Source organism: Onychostruthus taczanowskii, unplaced genomic scaffold, assembly GCF_017590055.1.
Source record: "Onychostruthus taczanowskii isolate IOZ18803 unplaced genomic scaffold, ASM1759005v1 scaffold25, whole genome shotgun sequence".
NCBI lineage: Eukaryota > Metazoa > Chordata > Aves > Passeriformes > Passeridae > Onychostruthus > Onychostruthus taczanowskii.
The window spans coordinates 1252453-1270579 of NW_024499796.1; the positions used below are offsets into that span (position 1 = coordinate 1252453).

General features: G+C 56.4%; 3 protein-coding genes across 3 annotated transcripts; 2 read left to right on the top strand and 1 right to left on the bottom strand.

The window, feature by feature from the left end:
• The first annotated feature begins 528 nt into the window (after positions 1-528).
• On the top strand, positions 529-7074 carry WDR31 (WD repeat domain 31). The gene is made up of 9 exons (XM_041406904.1): positions 529-575; positions 1291-1420; positions 1816-1890; positions 2765-2909; positions 2993-3093; positions 4000-4067; positions 4441-4582; positions 5406-5568; positions 6914-7074. Exons 1-9 carry the CDS (start codon positions 529-531, stop codon positions 7072-7074), a joined length of 1032 nt encoding a protein of 343 aa, XP_041262838.1.
• A 1086-nt stretch (positions 7075-8160) lies between these two features.
• Positions 8161-17240, bottom strand: PRPF4 (pre-mRNA processing factor 4). Its single transcript, XM_041406903.1, has 14 exons — positions 17012-17240; positions 16130-16307; positions 15480-15666; positions 14796-14883; positions 14002-14081; positions 13689-13782; positions 12795-12889; positions 12528-12586; positions 11804-11927; positions 10548-10637; positions 9897-10019; positions 9477-9584; positions 9274-9392; positions 8161-9136 (listed from the first exon to the last, which is right to left on the bottom strand). The coding sequence occupies exons 1-14, from the start codon at positions 17060-17062 to the stop codon at positions 8943-8945; spliced, it is 1590 nt and encodes a 529-aa protein (XP_041262837.1). The 5' UTR covers positions 17063-17240; the 3' UTR covers positions 8161-8942.
• A 149-nt stretch (positions 17241-17389) lies between these two features.
• Positions 17390-17998, top strand: CDC26 (cell division cycle 26). Its single transcript, XM_041406800.1, has 2 exons — positions 17390-17556; positions 17624-17998. Exons 1-2 carry the CDS (start codon positions 17476-17478, stop codon positions 17801-17803), a joined length of 261 nt encoding a protein of 86 aa, XP_041262734.1. The 5' UTR covers positions 17390-17475; the 3' UTR covers positions 17804-17998.
• The last annotated feature ends 129 nt before the right edge of the window (positions 17999-18127 follow it).

Consider the following 18127-nt stretch of genomic DNA (forward strand, 5'->3'; position numbering starts at 1 on the left):
GTTCCTCAGCTCAGGGAAAGATCACTTCAAGTATTGCCAGGCTGGCTCAGTTGAGCTGGGGCTGCCTGTGCCTGCACGTGGTCCCACCAGTTGCTGTACGAGCTTCAGTCTGAAGGTGTTTGCCTTCACCAAGCCAAGCACTGGGATCTCCAGGATGTATGGAAGTCCAGACCAGATCCAGGAGTAACAGGAGGTGTAAAGAATGACAGGCAGCAGCTCCATCTCTGTTGTGGCCTCACCAAGCTTGGGCATTTTTAAGCTCAGTGTGAGGTCCCAGTGACCCCACCCTGCTGCTGGCTCTGCTCTAAGCTAAAGGTTCCACTCAGGACCTCCAGATGTCCCCTCCTCTGAGGTTTTCTCCTTACTCTAGGATGTAGATAACACATTACCAGCACTTTATCCTGTATGTGTGACAAACAGAAACCCCTCTGGATCCCTGGTGGTGCCATGTCCCCTCACCCACAGGTCGTGTCCCCACAGCAGGTACTCAAGGTGCTGATGTGACACCCACCACTGGTTGCCAGGACCATGGGGAAACTGCAGAGTAAAATCAGCTTCCACACCACCAAATACAGGTAAAGCAATGCTGGAAGATCAGGTCTTCTTAATAAACCAGGTGTGAGAGTGAAGAGAGCACAAATGAGCAGAGAATATGGCAAGCACAGGGGTTTAGTTTCATTATTGGATGTTTGAACCAGGTTTTAATTTCTAACTCTCACTTATAAAGTCTGCTCAGCTTCTTTGGGGGGACTGAAATCCCAAGTGTCACTCACAGGAATGGCCAAGCACATAACCATGGCCAGTGGTTGTGCTCTGTGATGGCTGAGGAAGGGGAACAGCTCCAGGAGTGGCTCTGTGGCCCAAATACCCAAACTGCTTTGTTGTCCCCCCAGAGCCTGTCTCCAGCCTTCATGGCCAAGATGAAACAATTCAGTCCCTGGCAGCGGGGAGAGGCTTCTCTGCCTGGAGAGCAGCACGGGGTGGCAGTGGGGGGACTTGTGGCCAGGGAGGTGTCACAGCACAGAGCAGCAGAGCCTGACCCGTTTGAGGACTGTGGAGGCTGGTGAGGTCAAAATATCTTTTCTTCTTTGCACCAGCACAGAGTGAGCGACAATTAAATATTCAGCAGCTCTGGAGCTGGGATAGGTCTGCTCCATCTCATTCACAGCATCTCTCTGCCTTTCCAAGGCAGATGTTGTCATGTCAGAAGATGCCAGAGGTGCCAGGGAATACCACCTGACCTCTCCTCCCAGCCCTGCAGCCCCCAGTGCTGTCCCTGTTCCTCTGCAGGGCCGACGGCTCCGTGGGACAGACGGGACCCGCTGGTGCCTCCCGGCAGCACAGCCCCGCTCACACTGACGCTGTCACCTCTGTGGCTGCCCTCAAACCAGAGCTGTGTGTGTCAGGAGGAAGGGATAAGGTGAGGTATCCCCTGGGACAGGATAATATATCAACAGTATCAACAGCTTCAAAAGTAAGGTTGAAATGTGAGCTTTGAGCATTTCCGTGGATGGTGGCTATGTTGATGCCTGGATTTAGAAAGGAAAAATGAGCTTAGAGTGAGGGCACACCCTGAAGCACAAGGACTCAAATTTTGTAACCTCTCCAGAGCTCATATCACATCAAATGCTCCCTCCCAGGCTTGGGATCGCCAGACTGACTCTTACATCACCTGTCTTTAAGGACAGCTGTACATGCTCTGGGAGCTGAAAACCAGAGGAACCTGTTCCCTGTCCTGTGGACTGTGCACAAGTCTTGGTATGACATATCCTCCCTGCCCTGCTCCTGTGCTGACCCCTGTCCCTGTCCCTGCAGAGTGTGGCTGTGTCCAGCTGGAGGTCTGGGGCTGTCCTGCGCCGCTTCACCGGCCATGAACGTGAGGTCACCAAGGTGAGAGCTGGGGAGACAGGAATGTTGGAGCACTGGTTTGTCATCCACAAGAAAGGTGGGATCAGAGTATTCCTGGTGTCCAGCTGGAATGGTTGATGACCTTAAATGTCTTTTCCAACTTAATGATTCATGAATCTGTGATCAGAACACATTCGATTTTTCCCAAGGTCCCAAGAGATACTTTTGGAAGCAGAATGGAGTGTTGCATTCAGACTAAACAGGGCTGTAGGAGGTCTGGATGTGAGCTTGTCTTCCCTTCCAAGAGACTGTATAGAAAAAGCTCAGGATGAATTATGAGGTCAAGCTTCTGCTGCAGAGATGCCATTCACTTTTCTTCAGGCCTCATTTTGCTAGACTTGACATTATTCCACAAATCAGCCATGCCTGGCTGAGACATTCCGGGAATACCCATGCCATGTGCCGTAGCTGGCATATTCTGGGAATAGCAGGGCTTTAATTTCCTTTCTGAGATTGGGATGACAAAGCCAAGCAGGCTTCTGGGAGGGCATATGTGCAGAGGGGCTGTAGCTGTGCGTGGTGTGGCCAGTGCACCTCTGCAGGGGACAGCCCCAGTTCCCCTGAGCTGTGGGTACTGCAAAGACAAAGGGGGCTTTGTTCACCTCAGTGCTCAAAACAACTGTGCACTGGGCTCATTTGGGTTTGTAAAGATGTTTTTCCTATAAAAGGAATGGTTTCTACAAACAAGACTTGAGAGCACCCATCCACCATCCCTGGCTCTGACAGAGTTGGGAGGCCAGGCTCTCCCCAGTCATGTTCCTGCATGTGTTAGGCTGTGGCAGGACAGCAGCAGAGCTGTGCTCTCCCTGTGAGCTGGGTGGGAAGATGAGCAGCTTCTCCTCCTGGTCCTTGGCAGGTCACCTCAGCCCTTGACTCCAGCAGAGTCTTCAGCGCATCCCGGGACAAGACAGTGATGATGTGGGAGCTTCATGGGACTTCAGGGCCAAGCCAGCACTTCCCAGGACATGACCTGGTTGTTACTGGACTGGCTGTGAGCCCAGGTGAGGGACAACGAACTCCCAGTCCCCAGGGACAGGCTGACAGTGTTTCCTGTCTTGTTCTTGATGTTGACTTGTGGTTGCAGATGCCTCCCAGCTGTGCACGGGCTCACGGGACAACACCGTGTGCAAGTGGGACACTGAGACTGGGGAATGTCTGGGCAGAGCTGCAATCTCCAGGAATCTGGTAGGATGTGCTGGTTCCTCCAATCCCATCCCATCATCCATCTCCCCTCCCTGCCCACATGGTTATTTCACATGTGGAGCTGTGCAGAGGGAATTTGCTGGGAGCTTGGTGCCAAAGGGAGCCCTTGGGACACTGTGCACCTGGGCAGGCTCAGCTTGAGGCTGGTTATTCTTCTCCAGGTAACAACAAACCCAGGAACACAAAAGTACCAAGGGACTCGTGGCAATTTATCAATGCTTTGGAAGCACACAGAGTCATGGAATCACTGAGGTTGGAAAAGACCTCTAAGACAGAGTCCAGCCATTCCCCCAGCACTGCCACAGCCACCACTAACTCATGTCCCCAGGTGCCACATAGACACGGCTTTTAAATCCCTCCGGGGATGGTCACTCCACCACTGTCCTGGGCAGCCTGTGACAATGCCTGACCATGCTTTCAGCAAAGAATTTTTTCCCCATTATCCAACCTAAACCTGCCTTGGCACAACTTGAGGCAATTTCTTCTCATTGCTTGTTCCCTGGGAGCAGAAGCTGACCCCCACCTGGCTGCACCCTCCTGTCAGGGAGTTGTGGAGAGCCAGATCCCCCTGAGTCTCCTTTTCTCCTGGCTGAACAAGCCCTGTGCAGTGGGGCTGCATTCCCTCCTGTACCAACCCAGGGCTGGGGTGGGTACCACCCCCTGGTGCCTGTGCTGTCCCTGCTCCCATGGCTCTGTGTCCTGCTGCTGGCACCTCCCAGCAACCCCACTGGGACTGGACCGGGCAGGGGAGCAGAAAAAGTCATTATCCAGCATTTCCAGCTCCCAACCCAGCAGGAGGAGGGAGAGGATGGGAGCTCAGTGGTTCCATCCTCTGGCAGACACAGCCTGGGCTGCACACAGAGGTGACTCCTGCTCATCTTTCCACAGGTCACACACCTGTGCTGGGTTCCTGGGGAGCCTTATGTCATCCAGACCTCAGAGGATAAAACCACCAGGTAAATTCTCCCTGTGGCCAGAGAGCAGGGAGGTTCAGCCCGAGGCTGTTGTGGGTTTGGTTGTCATGACCACTTCTGGTGTGGCTAAAAGCCACCTGCCAGCTCACCTGGGCCTTGGAGTGTGACCTCCAGCCAGGGACAGGGCCTGGGAGCAGCACTGGCTGGTGACTGCAGGTGAAAAGGAGAAATTGTGAGAAAGAAAGCTGGAGAGTGATCCAGCATGGATAAATGCAGGGATGTAGGGACACAGGGAGAGTTTGGGAGCAGCCAGGACAGAGCTGTGGGCACGGCCCGGGTGTGCGGGAGGGCATAGAGGGAAACCATCGTGGTGATGATGCCTCAGGGTCCCCCTGCCCTCTGCTGTTCCCTGCAGGGTGTGGGACAGCCGGGAGCTGCAGGTGGCCCACACGTTCCCAGCCAAGCAGCACATCCAGACGTGCTGTGACGTGAGCCAGGACGGGCGGTACTGCCTCAGCAGCAGCAGCGGCTCCGCCGGCCACGGCGCCGAGGCCACCGTGAGTGCTGGGCAGCGAGCCCGGGGCTCCTGCTGCCTTCCCTCCCACGCCCGTGGCAGACAGGGAGAGCAGCACCTCACTGCTCCAGGGTCTGAGTGCTCCCACTGCCCGGGCCTTGGCCTGGTGTCTTCCTGCCTGTCCCTTTGGGAAGTTCTGCTCAGAAAATATCAGCAGTTATTCCTCCTGATTAAACCATGGGATTTACCCATCCCTGGAAGTGTCCAAGGCCAGGTTGGATGGGGCTTGAAGCACCCTGATGTAGTGAGTGGCATCTGTGGCATGGGAGGGAGTTGAAACATCCCATGGCAGGGAGTTGAAACAAGGTGGTCTTTGAGGTTCCTTCAAACCCAAATGAGTCTGGAATTTCATTTCAGTAAAACACACAGGGGAAAAAGACAATGGATGCCATTGAGGAACACAAGGTTCTTGCAGAAAGCCTGTAAGGGATCCCTTGCTCCAGGTGTTTCCAAACCAGGTCCTGCAGATTTTCAGCCCTGTGTGTGAGGATCAGGAGGATGAAACAATCCCATGCCAGGGTGGGCAGGGTTGAGGATGGGAGCAGGCTGGACATTTATTATCTGCCTGCACAGTCTTAGCTTGTTGGCTCTCTTGGGTGTCCTCATGCCATGTCCTCAGTCACCAGTGTTGAAAATCCTTTGGGCTTTGATGTTCTCCAGGACTGTGAGCATGAGCAGGGATAAGGGCAGTAGCCATGGCACTCTGAGGATTGGTGAGGAGCTCTTTTATCATAGCCCACCTTCCTGTCTTGGTAAAACAACTCTGCTGGCAGAGCTGGGGCTCTACCACTGCCTCTTTCCTGCAGCTCTGGGACCTGAGGCAGACCAGGGGCCGAGTGTGTGAGTACAAAGGGCATTTCCAGACCACCACCTCGTGTGTCTTCCTGCCCCGGGGCCCCACGCTCGCCCCCAGCATTGCCACATCGTCCAGCGACAGCACAGTGAAGGTCTGGGACCAAGGCACTGCAGGTAGGGGAGGCTCCTGCCCACTCCGTGTTCCTTTCTCCTGGATGACAAACCCACTTCCCCCAGTTCTGTCTGCTCCTGGTGATGGGCAGGGTGACTGCTGCAATCTCTGGAATTTACTCCAAGCCTGCAGGGCAGGGTGGAGAAATGCCCTGGAACAAACCCAGGGCTCAGCAAAGTGAAGGAGCTGCATGTCAGAGATGACAGAGATCTCGCCTCAGCTAAAAGGAAGAATTACCAGGCAGCTCTTAAAGATACATCCGAGTTAAGCCATGAAAGGACAAATGATAAAAAGAAAAAAGAACAGGTGAACTCCAGAGATTTATGCAGGTACAAGCAGAAAGTTATAAGGAATAGAATTTGTACTGGAGGACAGACAGCTGATCAGCCATTACCCTCGTTTTGGTTGTCCTCCTGAAGGGGAATCATGGCCATTTTGGGGTTAAACCTGGTGATGAGGGTGAGTCCCTCCCTGAGTTGGACACAAAGGGGTTTGTTTGCCTGCCAAGCCCTGCCATGGCAGCAGGTTCTTAGTAACCCTTGTGCTGCAGGCAGAGATCTCTTGGGAGCTGTTCAGGCTCACAGCATTAGACACTCCCCAGGGCTAAGCCCCTCTCCAAGGGAACTTATTTAAGATGGGATGAAAATAGAAACCTGAGGCTTTCCTGCAGAGAAGGACCTTCTGTTCTCTTACCTGTGTCTTTGCCTGGTGCCTGTGCATCCAGGATGGCTGTGAGGTGGCAGCAGCTTTGATCCTTTTGCCTTCCCAGCTGGGTGAGCCATAATCCAGCTGCTCTGGGAAGGGTGCAGGTAACCAGGAGAGGCAGCTGCCTCTGGGTCCAGGCCAAGTGCAGCTCTGTTTGCAGCTCAGCCTGGGGCTGGGGTCTCTGCACAAATTGTCTCAGGGAGTTTAATAATAGACACAAACAGAAAGGCTCCTGTGTAAATCTTATTTCTCTTTCCCTCTTGGAGATTCATCAAAACCGTGTGGTAAGCGTAGCACAGCCCTTAGGAAAACTAAGAAATTTGGGAGAAAAAGGTGGGTTGGAAATGGCTCCACGCACATCCTACAGCTCTGCCCAGTGGGGGCTCTAGGTCCATCCAGCCCCGCTTCCTCTCCCAGGAAGGGGCAGAGCCTGACCCAGTCTGGATCCCTGTCAGCCACAGCCTGACTGGGCAGTGCACAGGGGTGAGTCTCTCTGCCAGGGGCACATCCCAAGGTGTTGAAGTGTGGATCCAGGCAGCAGCTCACCCACCTCGGGCAAGCAGAGCCTGGAGGTGAGAGACTGGTGTGGCCCTGCCTCATCTCAGCAAACCCAGCATCCCTCCCTTGTGCCTTCCCTTGCAGCCTGCCTGGCCACGCTGTGCCTCGAGGGCTCGGGCCCGCTGGCCTCGCTGGCCGCCTGCGACAGCTCCACCCTGCTCTGCGCCAGCTCCAACTCCGGCATCCACGTGCTCCGTGTGAGGGGCGGCGCAGAGCCGGCCCTGGAGGAGGTGGCAGCGTTCTGAGCACCGGGACCCCCGTCAGACACTGTCCCTGGAGGAGGTGGCAGCGTTCTGAGCACCGGGACCCCCGTCAGACACTGTCCCCGGAGGAGGTGGCAGCGTTCTGAGCTCTGGAGCCCCGTCACACACTGTCCCTGGAGGAGGTGGCAGCGTTCTGAGCACCGGGACCCCCGTCAGACACTGTCCCTGGAGGTGGCAGCGTTCTGAGCACCGGGACCCCCATCACAGATTGTCCCAGGAGGGGATGCGACCCCCAAGAGCTGCCCTGACAGTGGGCAGGCGGGACTCTGTGCCTGTGGGGGATGCCAGCAGGGCTGGGGGAGTTGCTGGTTGGCTTGTGGGTGACAGGGAGGCATCAGAGCTGTGCAGGAGAAAAGCCAAGCTCTGGGAGCCTTCAGGCCAAGCTTCTGCTCCTGACTGAGCCTCCTGCATTTTCCTTACAAAGCCTCCCTGCAGCCAGAGGCACGGGCTGGACAGAGGGAGATGAGACACCAGGACCAAGGGACAGATGCTTGAGCACCAGGCTGAGCACACACAGCTGGACCTGGGCTTGGACCAGAGGAGACTGCAATGAAATAATTCTCCTGTGTTAGCTGCTGGCCTCTCATTCCATCGTATTTTCCCTAGAACTGTGCTCATGTTCCCAAGGAACACACAGCTGCTCTCCAGATGATAACAGGGAGGTGAATCTGTCTTCTCCTTATTCCTGAAAGTTTTCATCTGAGCTGGAGGGACCCACCAGGGTCACCCAGCCCAGCCCCTGTCCCTGCCCAGACCCCCAATCACCCCACCCTGGGCAGCCCTGGCAGCGCTGTCCAAAGGCTCCTGGAGCTCTGGCAGCCTCGGGGCCGTGCCCATTCCCTGGGGAGCCTGGGCAGTGCCAGCACCCTCTGGGGGAAGAACCTTGCCCTGAGCTCCAGCCACTCCCTGGCTCCTGTCCCTGTCCCAGGGAGCAGGGATCAGAGCTGCCCCTCAGGAGGAGCTGCAGACCCTGAGAAATCTCCCCTCAGCCTCCCCTTCTCCAAGCTGAACAAACCCAATGACCTCACCCCTCCTCAGCTGTTTTGTGCACCAGCAGAAATCAAACTATGCATTGTGAAATTCCTGTAATTTCTCCATTCCTTGAGACACAGAGCCCAGGATACATATTCAAAACCTGTTTAGATCTTCCAGGACACATTATTTGCAAAATCTCAATTTAAACAACAAACAAGTACAAAAGCTCTCCCCAGTGCAGGGCAGAACAAGACAATCCTACACTGAGTGACCTCACACAGCAAACCCTAAACATGAGATGCTGAAATGGATTTGCAACACCCAGTCCATGAGACAACTCATGGAGTAAGAGACAAGGTGGTACCTGGAAAAAAGAGATTTCCTGGCCTTGGGCATCTACTGTAAGTGAATCCAGGGGGATGCAGATCTCCATCCAGAGACACCTGTGTGGAGGCAGGGGAAAGAGGGCACCACGTGCCTCTCCCTCTGAGCTCTCTCACACACGTACCAAAAAGGAAGGTGAGAAGGGCAGTAACAGAATCTGAACCACACACCAAACCTGAGATGCTCTATGGTTACTGCAAATGTTTGGAGGACACCTGGGAGCTGAACTTGGAAGGGAGAGTAGAAGTACATTGACCAAAATTACAGCAGTGGTACCTGCAGTATAAAAACAGTCCAAAATGTGGGAAAACACAAGACTTGACACCAGCCACGCCTGGGCCAACAGTGGTGCTTCAAACACACCCAAACTCCAGAGCAGCCACGATTGCAGCTGCTGTTAACACACTGGATTCCTGTTTTTTTCTTTAATATAAAAAAGCAACCAAAAGTCATTAATGTCCCCGTCCCAGTCCATAACCGGCCCCTCTGAGCTACTCGGCTGTCCAGAGCTTGAAGGTTCTGTCATAGGAGCAGGTGGCAATGAGCTGCCCATCCAGGGAGATGTCCAGGCCCATCACCTTCCCCTCGTGCCCCGCCAGGGTCTTCAGCGGGGACCAGCCAGGGTGGGTCCAGATCTTGGCCGTGTTGTCGTAGGCGCCCGTGAGCAGGAAATTCCCGTGGTTGGCTGCACAGGAGGAGAAAAGGGGAGAAGTGAGGCTTGCAATGAAAACACATCTCTGCTCAGCAGCACAGACCTTGCTGAGCTGCAGGTGTGCATGTGAGCTGCTGGAGGGGCAGGGCTAGGCAGCAGCAGGGACTCACGTTCAAACCTGACGCCGGTGACCAGGTTCTGGTGGGCAGGGATGGTGTAGATGCACTTCCTCTGCCGCAGGTCCCACACCTTGCAGGTGTTGTCCCCGCTGCCCGTGGCCACGTGGTACCTGCCAATGAGGGGAGGCAGAGCAGTGTTTAGGGAGTCAAGTTTACACTCAAAGCTCCCACATCAGTGCCAGCTCCCTCCTTACCCGTTTGGGGAAAAGTTGATCCCGTAGATCTCCTTCAGGTGCCCTTCCAGGAACATGATACAGCGGCCTGTGCGCAGGTCCCACACCCGGCCAAAGGCATCCAGGCCTCTGCAAGCACAGGATCACACACTGAGCTAGGCTGGGAGGGACCTTACAGATCATCCTGGCCACGGGCAGGGACACCTTCCACTGTCCCAGGCTGCTCCCAGCCCCATCCAACCTGGCCTCGGACACTGCCAGGGATCCAGGGGCAGCCACAGCTGCTCTGGGCACCCTGTGCCAGGGCCTGCCCACCTCCCAGGGAACAATTCCTAATTGCCAATATCCCGTCCATCCCTGCCCTCTGGCAGTGGGAAGCCATTCCCCCAGCAGAAATCCCTGGTCACAGCAAGCCCTCCGTGCAGAGGCAAGGGCACTCACCCGGTGCCGGCGAGGGAGCCGTCGGTGTGGAAGGCGATGTCGTAGACGCCCTTGCTGTGCCCCTCCTGGTGCAGGATCTCCTCCTGCGCCTCCAGGTCCCACAGGCGCCACGAGTGATCGTAGCTGCGAGACAAAGCACTCCTTAAACCAGAGCCACTCAGGCTGGAAAAGCCCTCCAGGACCATGGAGTCCAAGTGTTAACCCAGCAGCACCGCAGTCACCACCAACCCATGTCCCCAGGTGCCACATCTGGGTTTTTTGAACACTTCCAGGATGGTGACTCCACCCCTGGGCAGCCTGTGTCAGTGCCTGGCCACCCTTTCTGTGAAGATGTTTTTCCCCCAGTATCCAATCTAAACCTTCCCTGGTGTAATTTGAGGTCATTTCCCCTGGTCTCCATGTAACTCCAGGGATAATAACAGGATATTTCACCAACTCTGGGAGCATTTTATTCCCACCTGAGACCAAGAGTGTCTCACACAGGGGCAGAGAAAGGAATCCCAACGACCTGCTGTCACTGACACTGCAGCAGCCCAGCTGTGGTCACCAACGGCCGAGCCCTGCCCTGCTGTGGACAAGCCCTGGCAGCACAGGGCCACCAGCTGGGCAGCCCATGGTCACTTCTGGAAGGCAATGCCCAGGTGTCCATACCAGGTGGTGCCCAGGAACCTCCCTGAGGGGTGCCACATCACGCGGGCCACTCTCATGCTGTGTCCCTCGATGTCTGCCACCGGCTCATCGCTGAAACACACAACAAACCATTGGCCACTGACCACAGGGGTCTGGCTCCAGCCAGGCCTTTGCCCACACATTGTGATGGCAGCAGAAGCTCTGCTGATGAAATCAAACCAGGCAGGAACATCAGAGCTGTAGCCAATGACTCTGAACTCTGCCTCTGGGTCACACTCAAAGCTCTGAGTGAAACCCTTTATCTCCACACCTCCTGTTGGTTGTAAAGCTCTCCTGGGATGACGATGATTATTAATGAAAATTAGCAAGGCCCTTGTCATTACCACTTTTGGAAGTACAGAAACAAACCACAAACTACCTGAACTGCAGGGAGTTCTGAGAACACAACATCCTGAGCTGCAGCAACTCCTGCTGTTCTGCAGGATGCAGGCAGACAGGATGGAGGGAATATTTATTCTCCCAGAATGCTCCTGACCTGCTGCCTGTCATTCACACATGATCTGAACAGCAGTGAAGTTTCTTTCCAACAGGTTAATTAAGAGATGTGGTCACATGAGCCTAAGAACCCCCTGTCCCTTTGCACAGGGGCATTTTTGCTGTTACAAACTGTGATTTTCAGCTAAGCATAAACAACTGTGGCTCTGGGAGCTGTGTGCCCTTCCCAGGAGTCCTCAGGCTCCACTTCTCAATCAGGTGATGCTGAGGCTCAGTACCTGAACCCTTCTCCTCTTCCCAGGCCTGAGAGAGGTGCTGCCCATCTCCCAGAGCTCCTCTGTGCAGTGACAACCATTTGTTTGCAGGACAGGCACAAGTTTTTGTGCCTGGCTGTGTATTTGGTCAATCCCTCTCCAAATCCTGGTGCTTTCCAACCACTCAAAAATTCATTTACTAATATCCAAGAGGGGCCATTTTTTCCTAAGTGAGATGCTAGAATGAAACAGACCCCAGACCTTCCATCCATCACCCCCAGCAGTTCAGCAATACCCAGCAGCAATTCTGCCTCAATCCCTTTCAGACCATCTCCCTCACCTTGGCTCCCTAATCAGGGTGATCTCTCTTCCTGCTGAAGAGGGTGGCACATACTGAGGCCAGGGAGTGCACTGGGGTAGCTACAAGAAAAGGTCATATTGGCAGGAGGATGGTAAATGTCTGGAGGAACATGGAATGAACCCCAGCACAGCAATGCTGCAGCTGTGCACATCTGGAACAGTTCTGACCTTTCCAGGTTCCAGAGTTTGACAGAACCATCAGCTGCACACGAGGCCAGGCTCACGTCCTTCTTGTCCAGGGACACGGTGGCCTTGGGGTGGAACACGATTGCCCCCACGTTGGTGCTGTGTCCTGAAGGGCAAGAAAACCAAAATTCAGAATCTGCCACGGGATCTTGGCCAGTTCTTCAGAAAAGCAACATTTCTTGGCACTGGTGAGGGAGGTGCCAGTGAGCACTTCCACTGTGTCCTCAGTGCTGGGTGACACTGCCCTGTCATCCCCCAGCCAACCCGTACTTGGGAGCACCCAAAGCAGAGCATCCAAAATGCTGCTTTGGAACCCTCAATGTGCAGACAAAATTCAACATATGAATCAAAGGATTTGTCCTCACATCTATATTTAGTCCAAGTTGTGACCACTACTCAAAGAATCTCACTGTTGTCAAGTGACCTGCCCAAAACTGCTGCTGTTTGTAATTCAAGTAACTGAAACCAGGTTTGGAAACCAAACCAAACTGTTCAGAAACAAACTTGGAGCTGAGGTTTGAGCTAAAGGCCAGGTCTCCCTTCTCATTATGTGACACGTTCTCATGCTCCCAAACCAAGAGATGCTCTCAGTAAGACACAAATCTGCCCTAACACAGCATTTTAAACCACAAAGTAATTCAGATGTGGGAGCTCAGCACAGAGAGGAACAAAAGAACCAAAAGCCTCCGTGAGAGCCCCTCACTACCTCGTAGGGTGTGAACCAGGTTGCAGTCAGGCACAGACCAGAGCTTGCACAGCCCACTCCTGTGGAAAACAAGGAATGGATGTCAGTGGAGAATGACATCAAGAACAGATCATTGTTCTTGTTCAACCAGCTCAGATCAATGAATCTCTGCTCAGCTCTAAAATGGGGTGATGAGAGCTCAGAGCAGCTTCTCACCATTCCCAAGCCTCCAAACACATTCCTGTGCTCTCCCAGCCCCCAAAGCAGGTGCTGCCAAGGCAGTCTCACCAGCAGGCCGTGGCCAGCAGTTTGGAGTTGGGGCTGAAGTGGCAGTAGGACAGTGGGCGATCATCCCCAATCTGACTGCAGAAGTTATTCAAGGACTGTAAGAAATACAAAGAAAATCACCAATAAATGAAGTACAACCAGCCCAGAGCTATCCCCAGCCAAAGCTTGAGGTGAGGGAGGCAAATGTGCACAGGAGGAGGCAGAGGCCCTTGGAAAGTCACTTTCAAAGGGAGATGCTGCCTCAGAGCCACTCTAGCTCCAGGCAGGAGGGCCAGGGCCAGCCTGGCCCAGGTGATCCAGCACGGCCTGGGCACACAGCTCAGCCCCCCAGGGCCACCCATGGCATGTGCCCTCCAGCCCCAGAGCTCTGCAGCTGCAGCTTTGACACAGAACTGGCTGGAGTTTGGCATCTTTCCATAACTCATCCAAAGAATCCAACCAGACAGACGGGGCAGAGGGGAGAAGCAAATCCTCTGGAGTAAACAGGATTAGGGGGGCAGCACACGCTGTGCCTAAGCCTCTGTTTGGTTAAGCTGGGAATCTGGCTTAGCATGCTCAGAAAGGGCATCTCAGAGTCATCCCAACCATGTTCAGCACCCAGAGCTGGTATTTCCCTTGCATTCCCTGGCTCCCCAGCCAGCCAAACCCCTGCCAGAGCCAGGGATACATTCCCTTAGCCTCACAGGCGAGCGGCACCCTCTGCACAGGGACAAACTGAATCTCCCTGGAGCACTCTGAAGGAGTCAGAACATGCTTCAGAGACACAGGGAAACAGAGGAAAAGCAGAACTTCCCAAGCTTGCAGAGACTGATGTGCATGTGGACAGCACCTCAGGCAGCTGAATTCCTGCTGGGCTCTCGGAGGATCAGCCAGGGGAGCAGCAGCCAAACCTACCCGCAGGGATTTGTGCAGCTCCTGCCTCTGGGACGTCCTGGTGGCCTCGGGAATCTCCTTGAGCAGCCGGGCCTCCTCCAGCCGCTTCGCTGCCCTGGGGAGAGCAGAGGTGGGGTGACAATCCCCAGAACTGCCCCTTCCCTGCTGCTGGAAACGCCTTTCCCTGCTCCTCCCCCAAACTGGGCTCATGCTGGATCAGTCCCTTGGAGCTCACTGGGCTCACTGGACTTGCCTCCCCACTCCCTGGATTTCCTGTGCTACCCACTGGGGGATCTGCCCTTGCATTTGACAAATGCTTTCAGTTTTCTCTCACCTGGGGAGTGAGTAGTTGGCCAGCCACAGCCTGGCTGTTTTCAGACTGCGTGGGCCCTCGTGGTACCAGGTTTGCTGATACTGTGAAAACAGGAATAAAACTGATGGAAAAGCCCTGGTGCTGCTGCCCCTGTGTTCATTCCCCTCAGCTCCTCCCAGCACCTGCCCCCAAACCCTGCTGTGCTCTGGCCTCTTTTTAAGGGCCTTCTGCACAATTAAGCCCCAAGAAAAGGGATTTGGAGAGAGAAATCAAACTCTCTGCCCTGCAGATCCAATCCTGACATGCTGCCACTTCACTCAACGTTCCAGCTGAACCCTGACTCATCTGCATTTACTGACATGTAACTCCCTCCTTCTTTACACATTACCCAGTAAAGAGAAAGCCCAGAGCTGCAGAAATTATTTCTTACAGTACAGCTCAAAAATAATAAGGCAGAAGAAAGTCAGAGGAGAGACAGGAGCAGAAAGAGTAATCAAAGGCAGAAACAGATGCAGCAGCATTAACATATTTTTTTCTTCCCAAGTGTGAAGGAAAGTAAGGGACTTGCTATGGTAGGTAAGAACCCACACACCTGCTCTCCTGGTTTGCACACTGAGAGCAGCACAGAGCAGGGTCTGTGAGTAAAAACCACACTTGGTGCTCCTCACTGAGACCAAACATTGCCACAGATTTGCTGAAGTGGGCAAAACAGAAAAAGCCTGAAGGGATTGTGAGAACCCACAGGCCGGCCAAAGCCAGGAGTCCTGGCTATAGCACCCCTCCCTCAGCACTGAGGGGACAGGAGACACCCTTACCTCTTCTTTGGACTTTTTGGACCTGTCATCATCTTTCCTGGTCTTTTTTAACGCGTCTGTGCCAACCACAGAGAGGATGTTCCTTAACCTGTGAGGGAAGTCATGGAGCTGGATTTAGTCAGGGAATTCTCAGCTCACCTGACAAATATCACTGTGACACTCCCTCTGCCTTGGAGTTCTTAAAACAGAAATCCCAGACTGATTTGGGTTAGAAGGGCCCTTAAAGCCCATCCTATTCCACCCCTGCCATGGACAGGGACCCCTTCCACCATCCCAGGCTGCTCCCAGACCCAGTGTCCAGCCTGGCCTTGGCCACTGCCAGGGATCCAGGGGCAGCCACAGCTGCTCTGGGCACCCTGTGCCAGGGCCTGCCCACCCTCCCAGGGAACAATTCCTAATTCCCAATATCCCATCCATCCCTGCCCTCTGGCAGTGGGAGCCATTCCCTGTGTCCTGTCCCTCCATCCTTGTCCCCAGTCCCTCTCCAGCTCTCCTGGAGCCCCTTTAGGCCCTGGCAGGGGCTCTGAGCTCTCCCTGGAGCCTCCCCCTCCCCAGACTGAACACCCCCAGCTCTCCCAGCTGCCCCGTGGCACAGCACTGCCACAGCAGGGCTCCCTGCACCCCAACTCCCAGGAGAAGCTCCGGGATTTGCCAGGTGCCCCTCCCCGAGGGCAGGCACAGCACCTCTCCCTGCGCTCCGCGGGGCCCTCTCCGAAGAGCGTGATGGGCTCGCCCAGGGCCCTCAGGCAGGCCTTGACCTCGGAGTCGTCCGTGGACACGTTGATCTGCCGCGCGCGCTTGCGGCGCTCGAACTCCGCCAGCACCTCGGCCTGCCGCTCGCTCATGTGGTCCTCGAGGTCAAACACCTCCCCTGGGCACACACAGCCTGAGCACACGCAGCCAGCACGGCCCAGGGGACACCTGGGGCTGCCAGGGACCCCGGCAGATCACCCAGAGCATCCCCTGCCCCGGCAGGGCCACCCGCAGCAGGGGACACAGCAGGGTTTGGGATGTCTGCAGAGAGGGACGCTCCACGCCTCCCTCAGCTCTCCCAGAGCCCCTGGATCCCTCCCTCAGCTCTCCCAGAGCCCCTGGATCCCTCCCTCAGCTCTCCCAGAGCCCCTGGATCCCTCCCTCAGCTCTCCCAGAGGCCCTGGATCCCTCCCTCAGCTCTCCCAGAGCCCCCCTGCCCTGGATCCCTCTGGAAAGGGAAGATCCAAGCACGGAGCAGCCCACTCCTGACTGCTTTGAGGCGATGCCCAGAGAGCAAGCAGAGCCATTTGGAAGTGTCACATCTGCGGGGAGCACAACAAGGGGTGTTTGCACATCCTCACCACTGCTGATGTTGATGTTGCCAGCCTCCAGGGCAGCCTTCATGCCCTCCTTGCCCAGCAGCCCAGCCTCGCCCTTGGCCAGGCGCTCCCGCTCCTTCTCCTCCAGGCTCCCGTAGAAGATGGGCGCCCGCTTGGCCGGGGGAGCCTCGGCCTCCTCTGCAGGCTTGGCCTTGGGGGGCTGAGGGAGAGCAGAGGGGACACAGAGCGTGGGGACAGAGCACACAGCCAACAGCCTGGCTGAGCCAGGAGAACAGGGCTGGACACCATGCAAAGATCTCTCAAAATCCCAGTCTGGTTTGGGTTGGAAAGGCATTAAAGCCCATGCAGTGCCACCCTACCATGGCAGGGACACCTCCCACTGTCCCAGGCTGCTCCCAGCCCCCAGCCTGGCCTGGGACACTGCCAGGGATGGAGCAGCACTGGACATTGAGGTTTTTGCCCAAAGACCAAAGCACAAAAGTAAAATGCCACATTAAATTGCGGAAAACAAGCAGTGTTGGGTCCCTTTTATTTATTAACTGCAGAGGTATTTTATAAAAAAGCTTTAGAACACGGAGCTTTTCCTCCCGCTGCAGCAGCACAGCCAGGAGCGATGCCATGCTCCAGCTCCCCCCGTGGGAGGCCGGGAAATGCGCGGAGCCCGGCTCCCTCCCCCCGGAGAGGCGCCTCACACGAACTCCCGGGAGAGCAACCAGGACTGGGTACAAGTGCAGGAAACACGGGAGCCTTCGGGCTCCTTTAAAGCTCCGCTGTCACCGGGGCACCGTAAACCCCACACAGCAACAGCGCTCGCGACCCCCGCGGCCTCTCCCGCTCCTGCGGGCGGCGCCGCGGCCGTGCGGGAAACGGGCCCGGAGCCGCCCCCACCTCCCGGACACTCACCTCGGGGGGCCGGGCCCCGCCGCGCGCCGCCGGTGCCCGCGCCGTGGCCATGGCGGGAGGGGGACCGGGAACAAGCCCAGGAACCGACAGGAAGCCTGGAAAGGGAGCGGGAACCGGGGAGCGGGAACCAGAGAACGGGAACGGGGCGAGACTCGCGGCGCTCGGGCTACGGCACCTCACGGCCACTTCCGGGTCGCTCAGGGCATGCCGGGAGGAGTGGCGGCCACGCTAAGGGCGGGTCGCGCAGGGCAGGCCGGGAACTGCGTCGATCTTTAAGGGAGGAACGCGCAGGGCACGCCGGGAGGTGTGGCGGCGCAAGCGGTGCGCGCAGGGCACGCCGGGAGATGCAGTGCCCGCTGAGGGCGGGACGCGCGGGGCACGCCGGGAGGTGTGGCGGGGCGGGCGGGGCCCGCTGAGGGCGGGAGCGCTCGGTCGTGCCGCGGGTCGCGGTGCCGCCGGTCGCGATGCTCCGTCGGAAGCCGACGCGGCTGGAGCTGAAGCTGGACGACATCGAGGAGTTCGAGAGCGTGCGGAAGGAGCTGGAGGTGCGCGCGGGGCCGGGCGCGGGGGGCTCAGCCCGCCCCCGGCCCTGACCGGCCCGTTCGCCCGCAGAGCCGCAGGAAGCAGCGGGACGAGGCGGAGGCGGCGGCGGGCGGCGAGGAGGCGGCGGCGATCGGAGCGCTGGGCACGGAGCACAAGAGCCGCGAGCAGCTCATCAATGACCGCATCGGGTACAAGCCGCAGCCCAAGGCCGGCGGCCGCACCGCGCACTTCGGCACCTTCGAGTTCTAACGGGGCTGCCCCGGGACCCCCGGCAGCCCCAGCCCCGCTCGGCCGGGCCGCCGCGCCGGGCGGGTCTCGCCGCCCCCCCTCCGAGCTGTTACATTTTGGTTTTTAAGTTTGGTTAACGTGCCCGTAAACGCCTTTGCCGAGTGTTTTGTTTAAAATAAACACTTATTTTTTTTTAATAAAAAAGTAATAATCACACGAGCTGCTGTAAACGGCTGCAGTGACCAGGTGAGGGTGGAAACACTGGACCACCCGTTCCCTGCTCCTGTGAGCAGGGGGATAAAACACTGCGGGAGGATCCTCTGGGAAAGTGATTTGGTGATCTCA

What these genes read in the sequence shown, in the direction of transcription:
- WDR31 (XM_041406904.1), top strand. Translation starts at nt 529, where the DNA reads ATGGGGAAACTGCAGAGTAAAATCAGCTTCCACACCACCAAATACAG. An exon ending in TTCCACACCACCAAATACAG is followed by an intron (nt 576 to 1,290) that starts GTAAAGCAATGC and finishes GTTCCTCTGCAG; the next exon opens with GGCCGACGGCTCCGTGGGAC. An exon ending in ATGAACGTGAGGTCACCAAG is followed by an intron (nt 1,891 to 2,764) that starts GTGAGAGCTGGG and finishes GGTCCTTGGCAG; the next exon opens with GTCACCTCAGCCCTTGACTC.
- PRPF4 (XM_041406903.1), bottom strand. Translation starts at nt 17,062, where the DNA reads ATGGCCACGGCGCGGGCACCGGCGGCGCGCGGCGGGGCCCGGCCCCCC. An exon ending in GCGGGGCCCGGCCCCCCGAG is followed by an intron (nt 16,308 to 17,011) that starts GTGAGTGTCCGG and finishes GCTCTCCCTCAG; the next exon opens with CCCCCCAAGGCCAAGCCTGC. An exon ending in GCCAACTACTCACTCCCCAG is followed by an intron (nt 13,783 to 14,001) that starts GTGAGAGAAAAC and finishes TGCTCTCCCCAG; the next exon opens with GGCAGCGAAGCGGCTGGAGG.
- CDC26 (XM_041406800.1), top strand. Translation starts at nt 17,476, where the DNA reads ATGCTCCGTCGGAAGCCGACGCGGCTGGAGCTGAAGCTGGACGACATC. An exon ending in GCGTGCGGAAGGAGCTGGAG is followed by an intron (nt 17,557 to 17,623) that starts GTGCGCGCGGGG and finishes GTTCGCCCGCAG; the next exon opens with AGCCGCAGGAAGCAGCGGGA.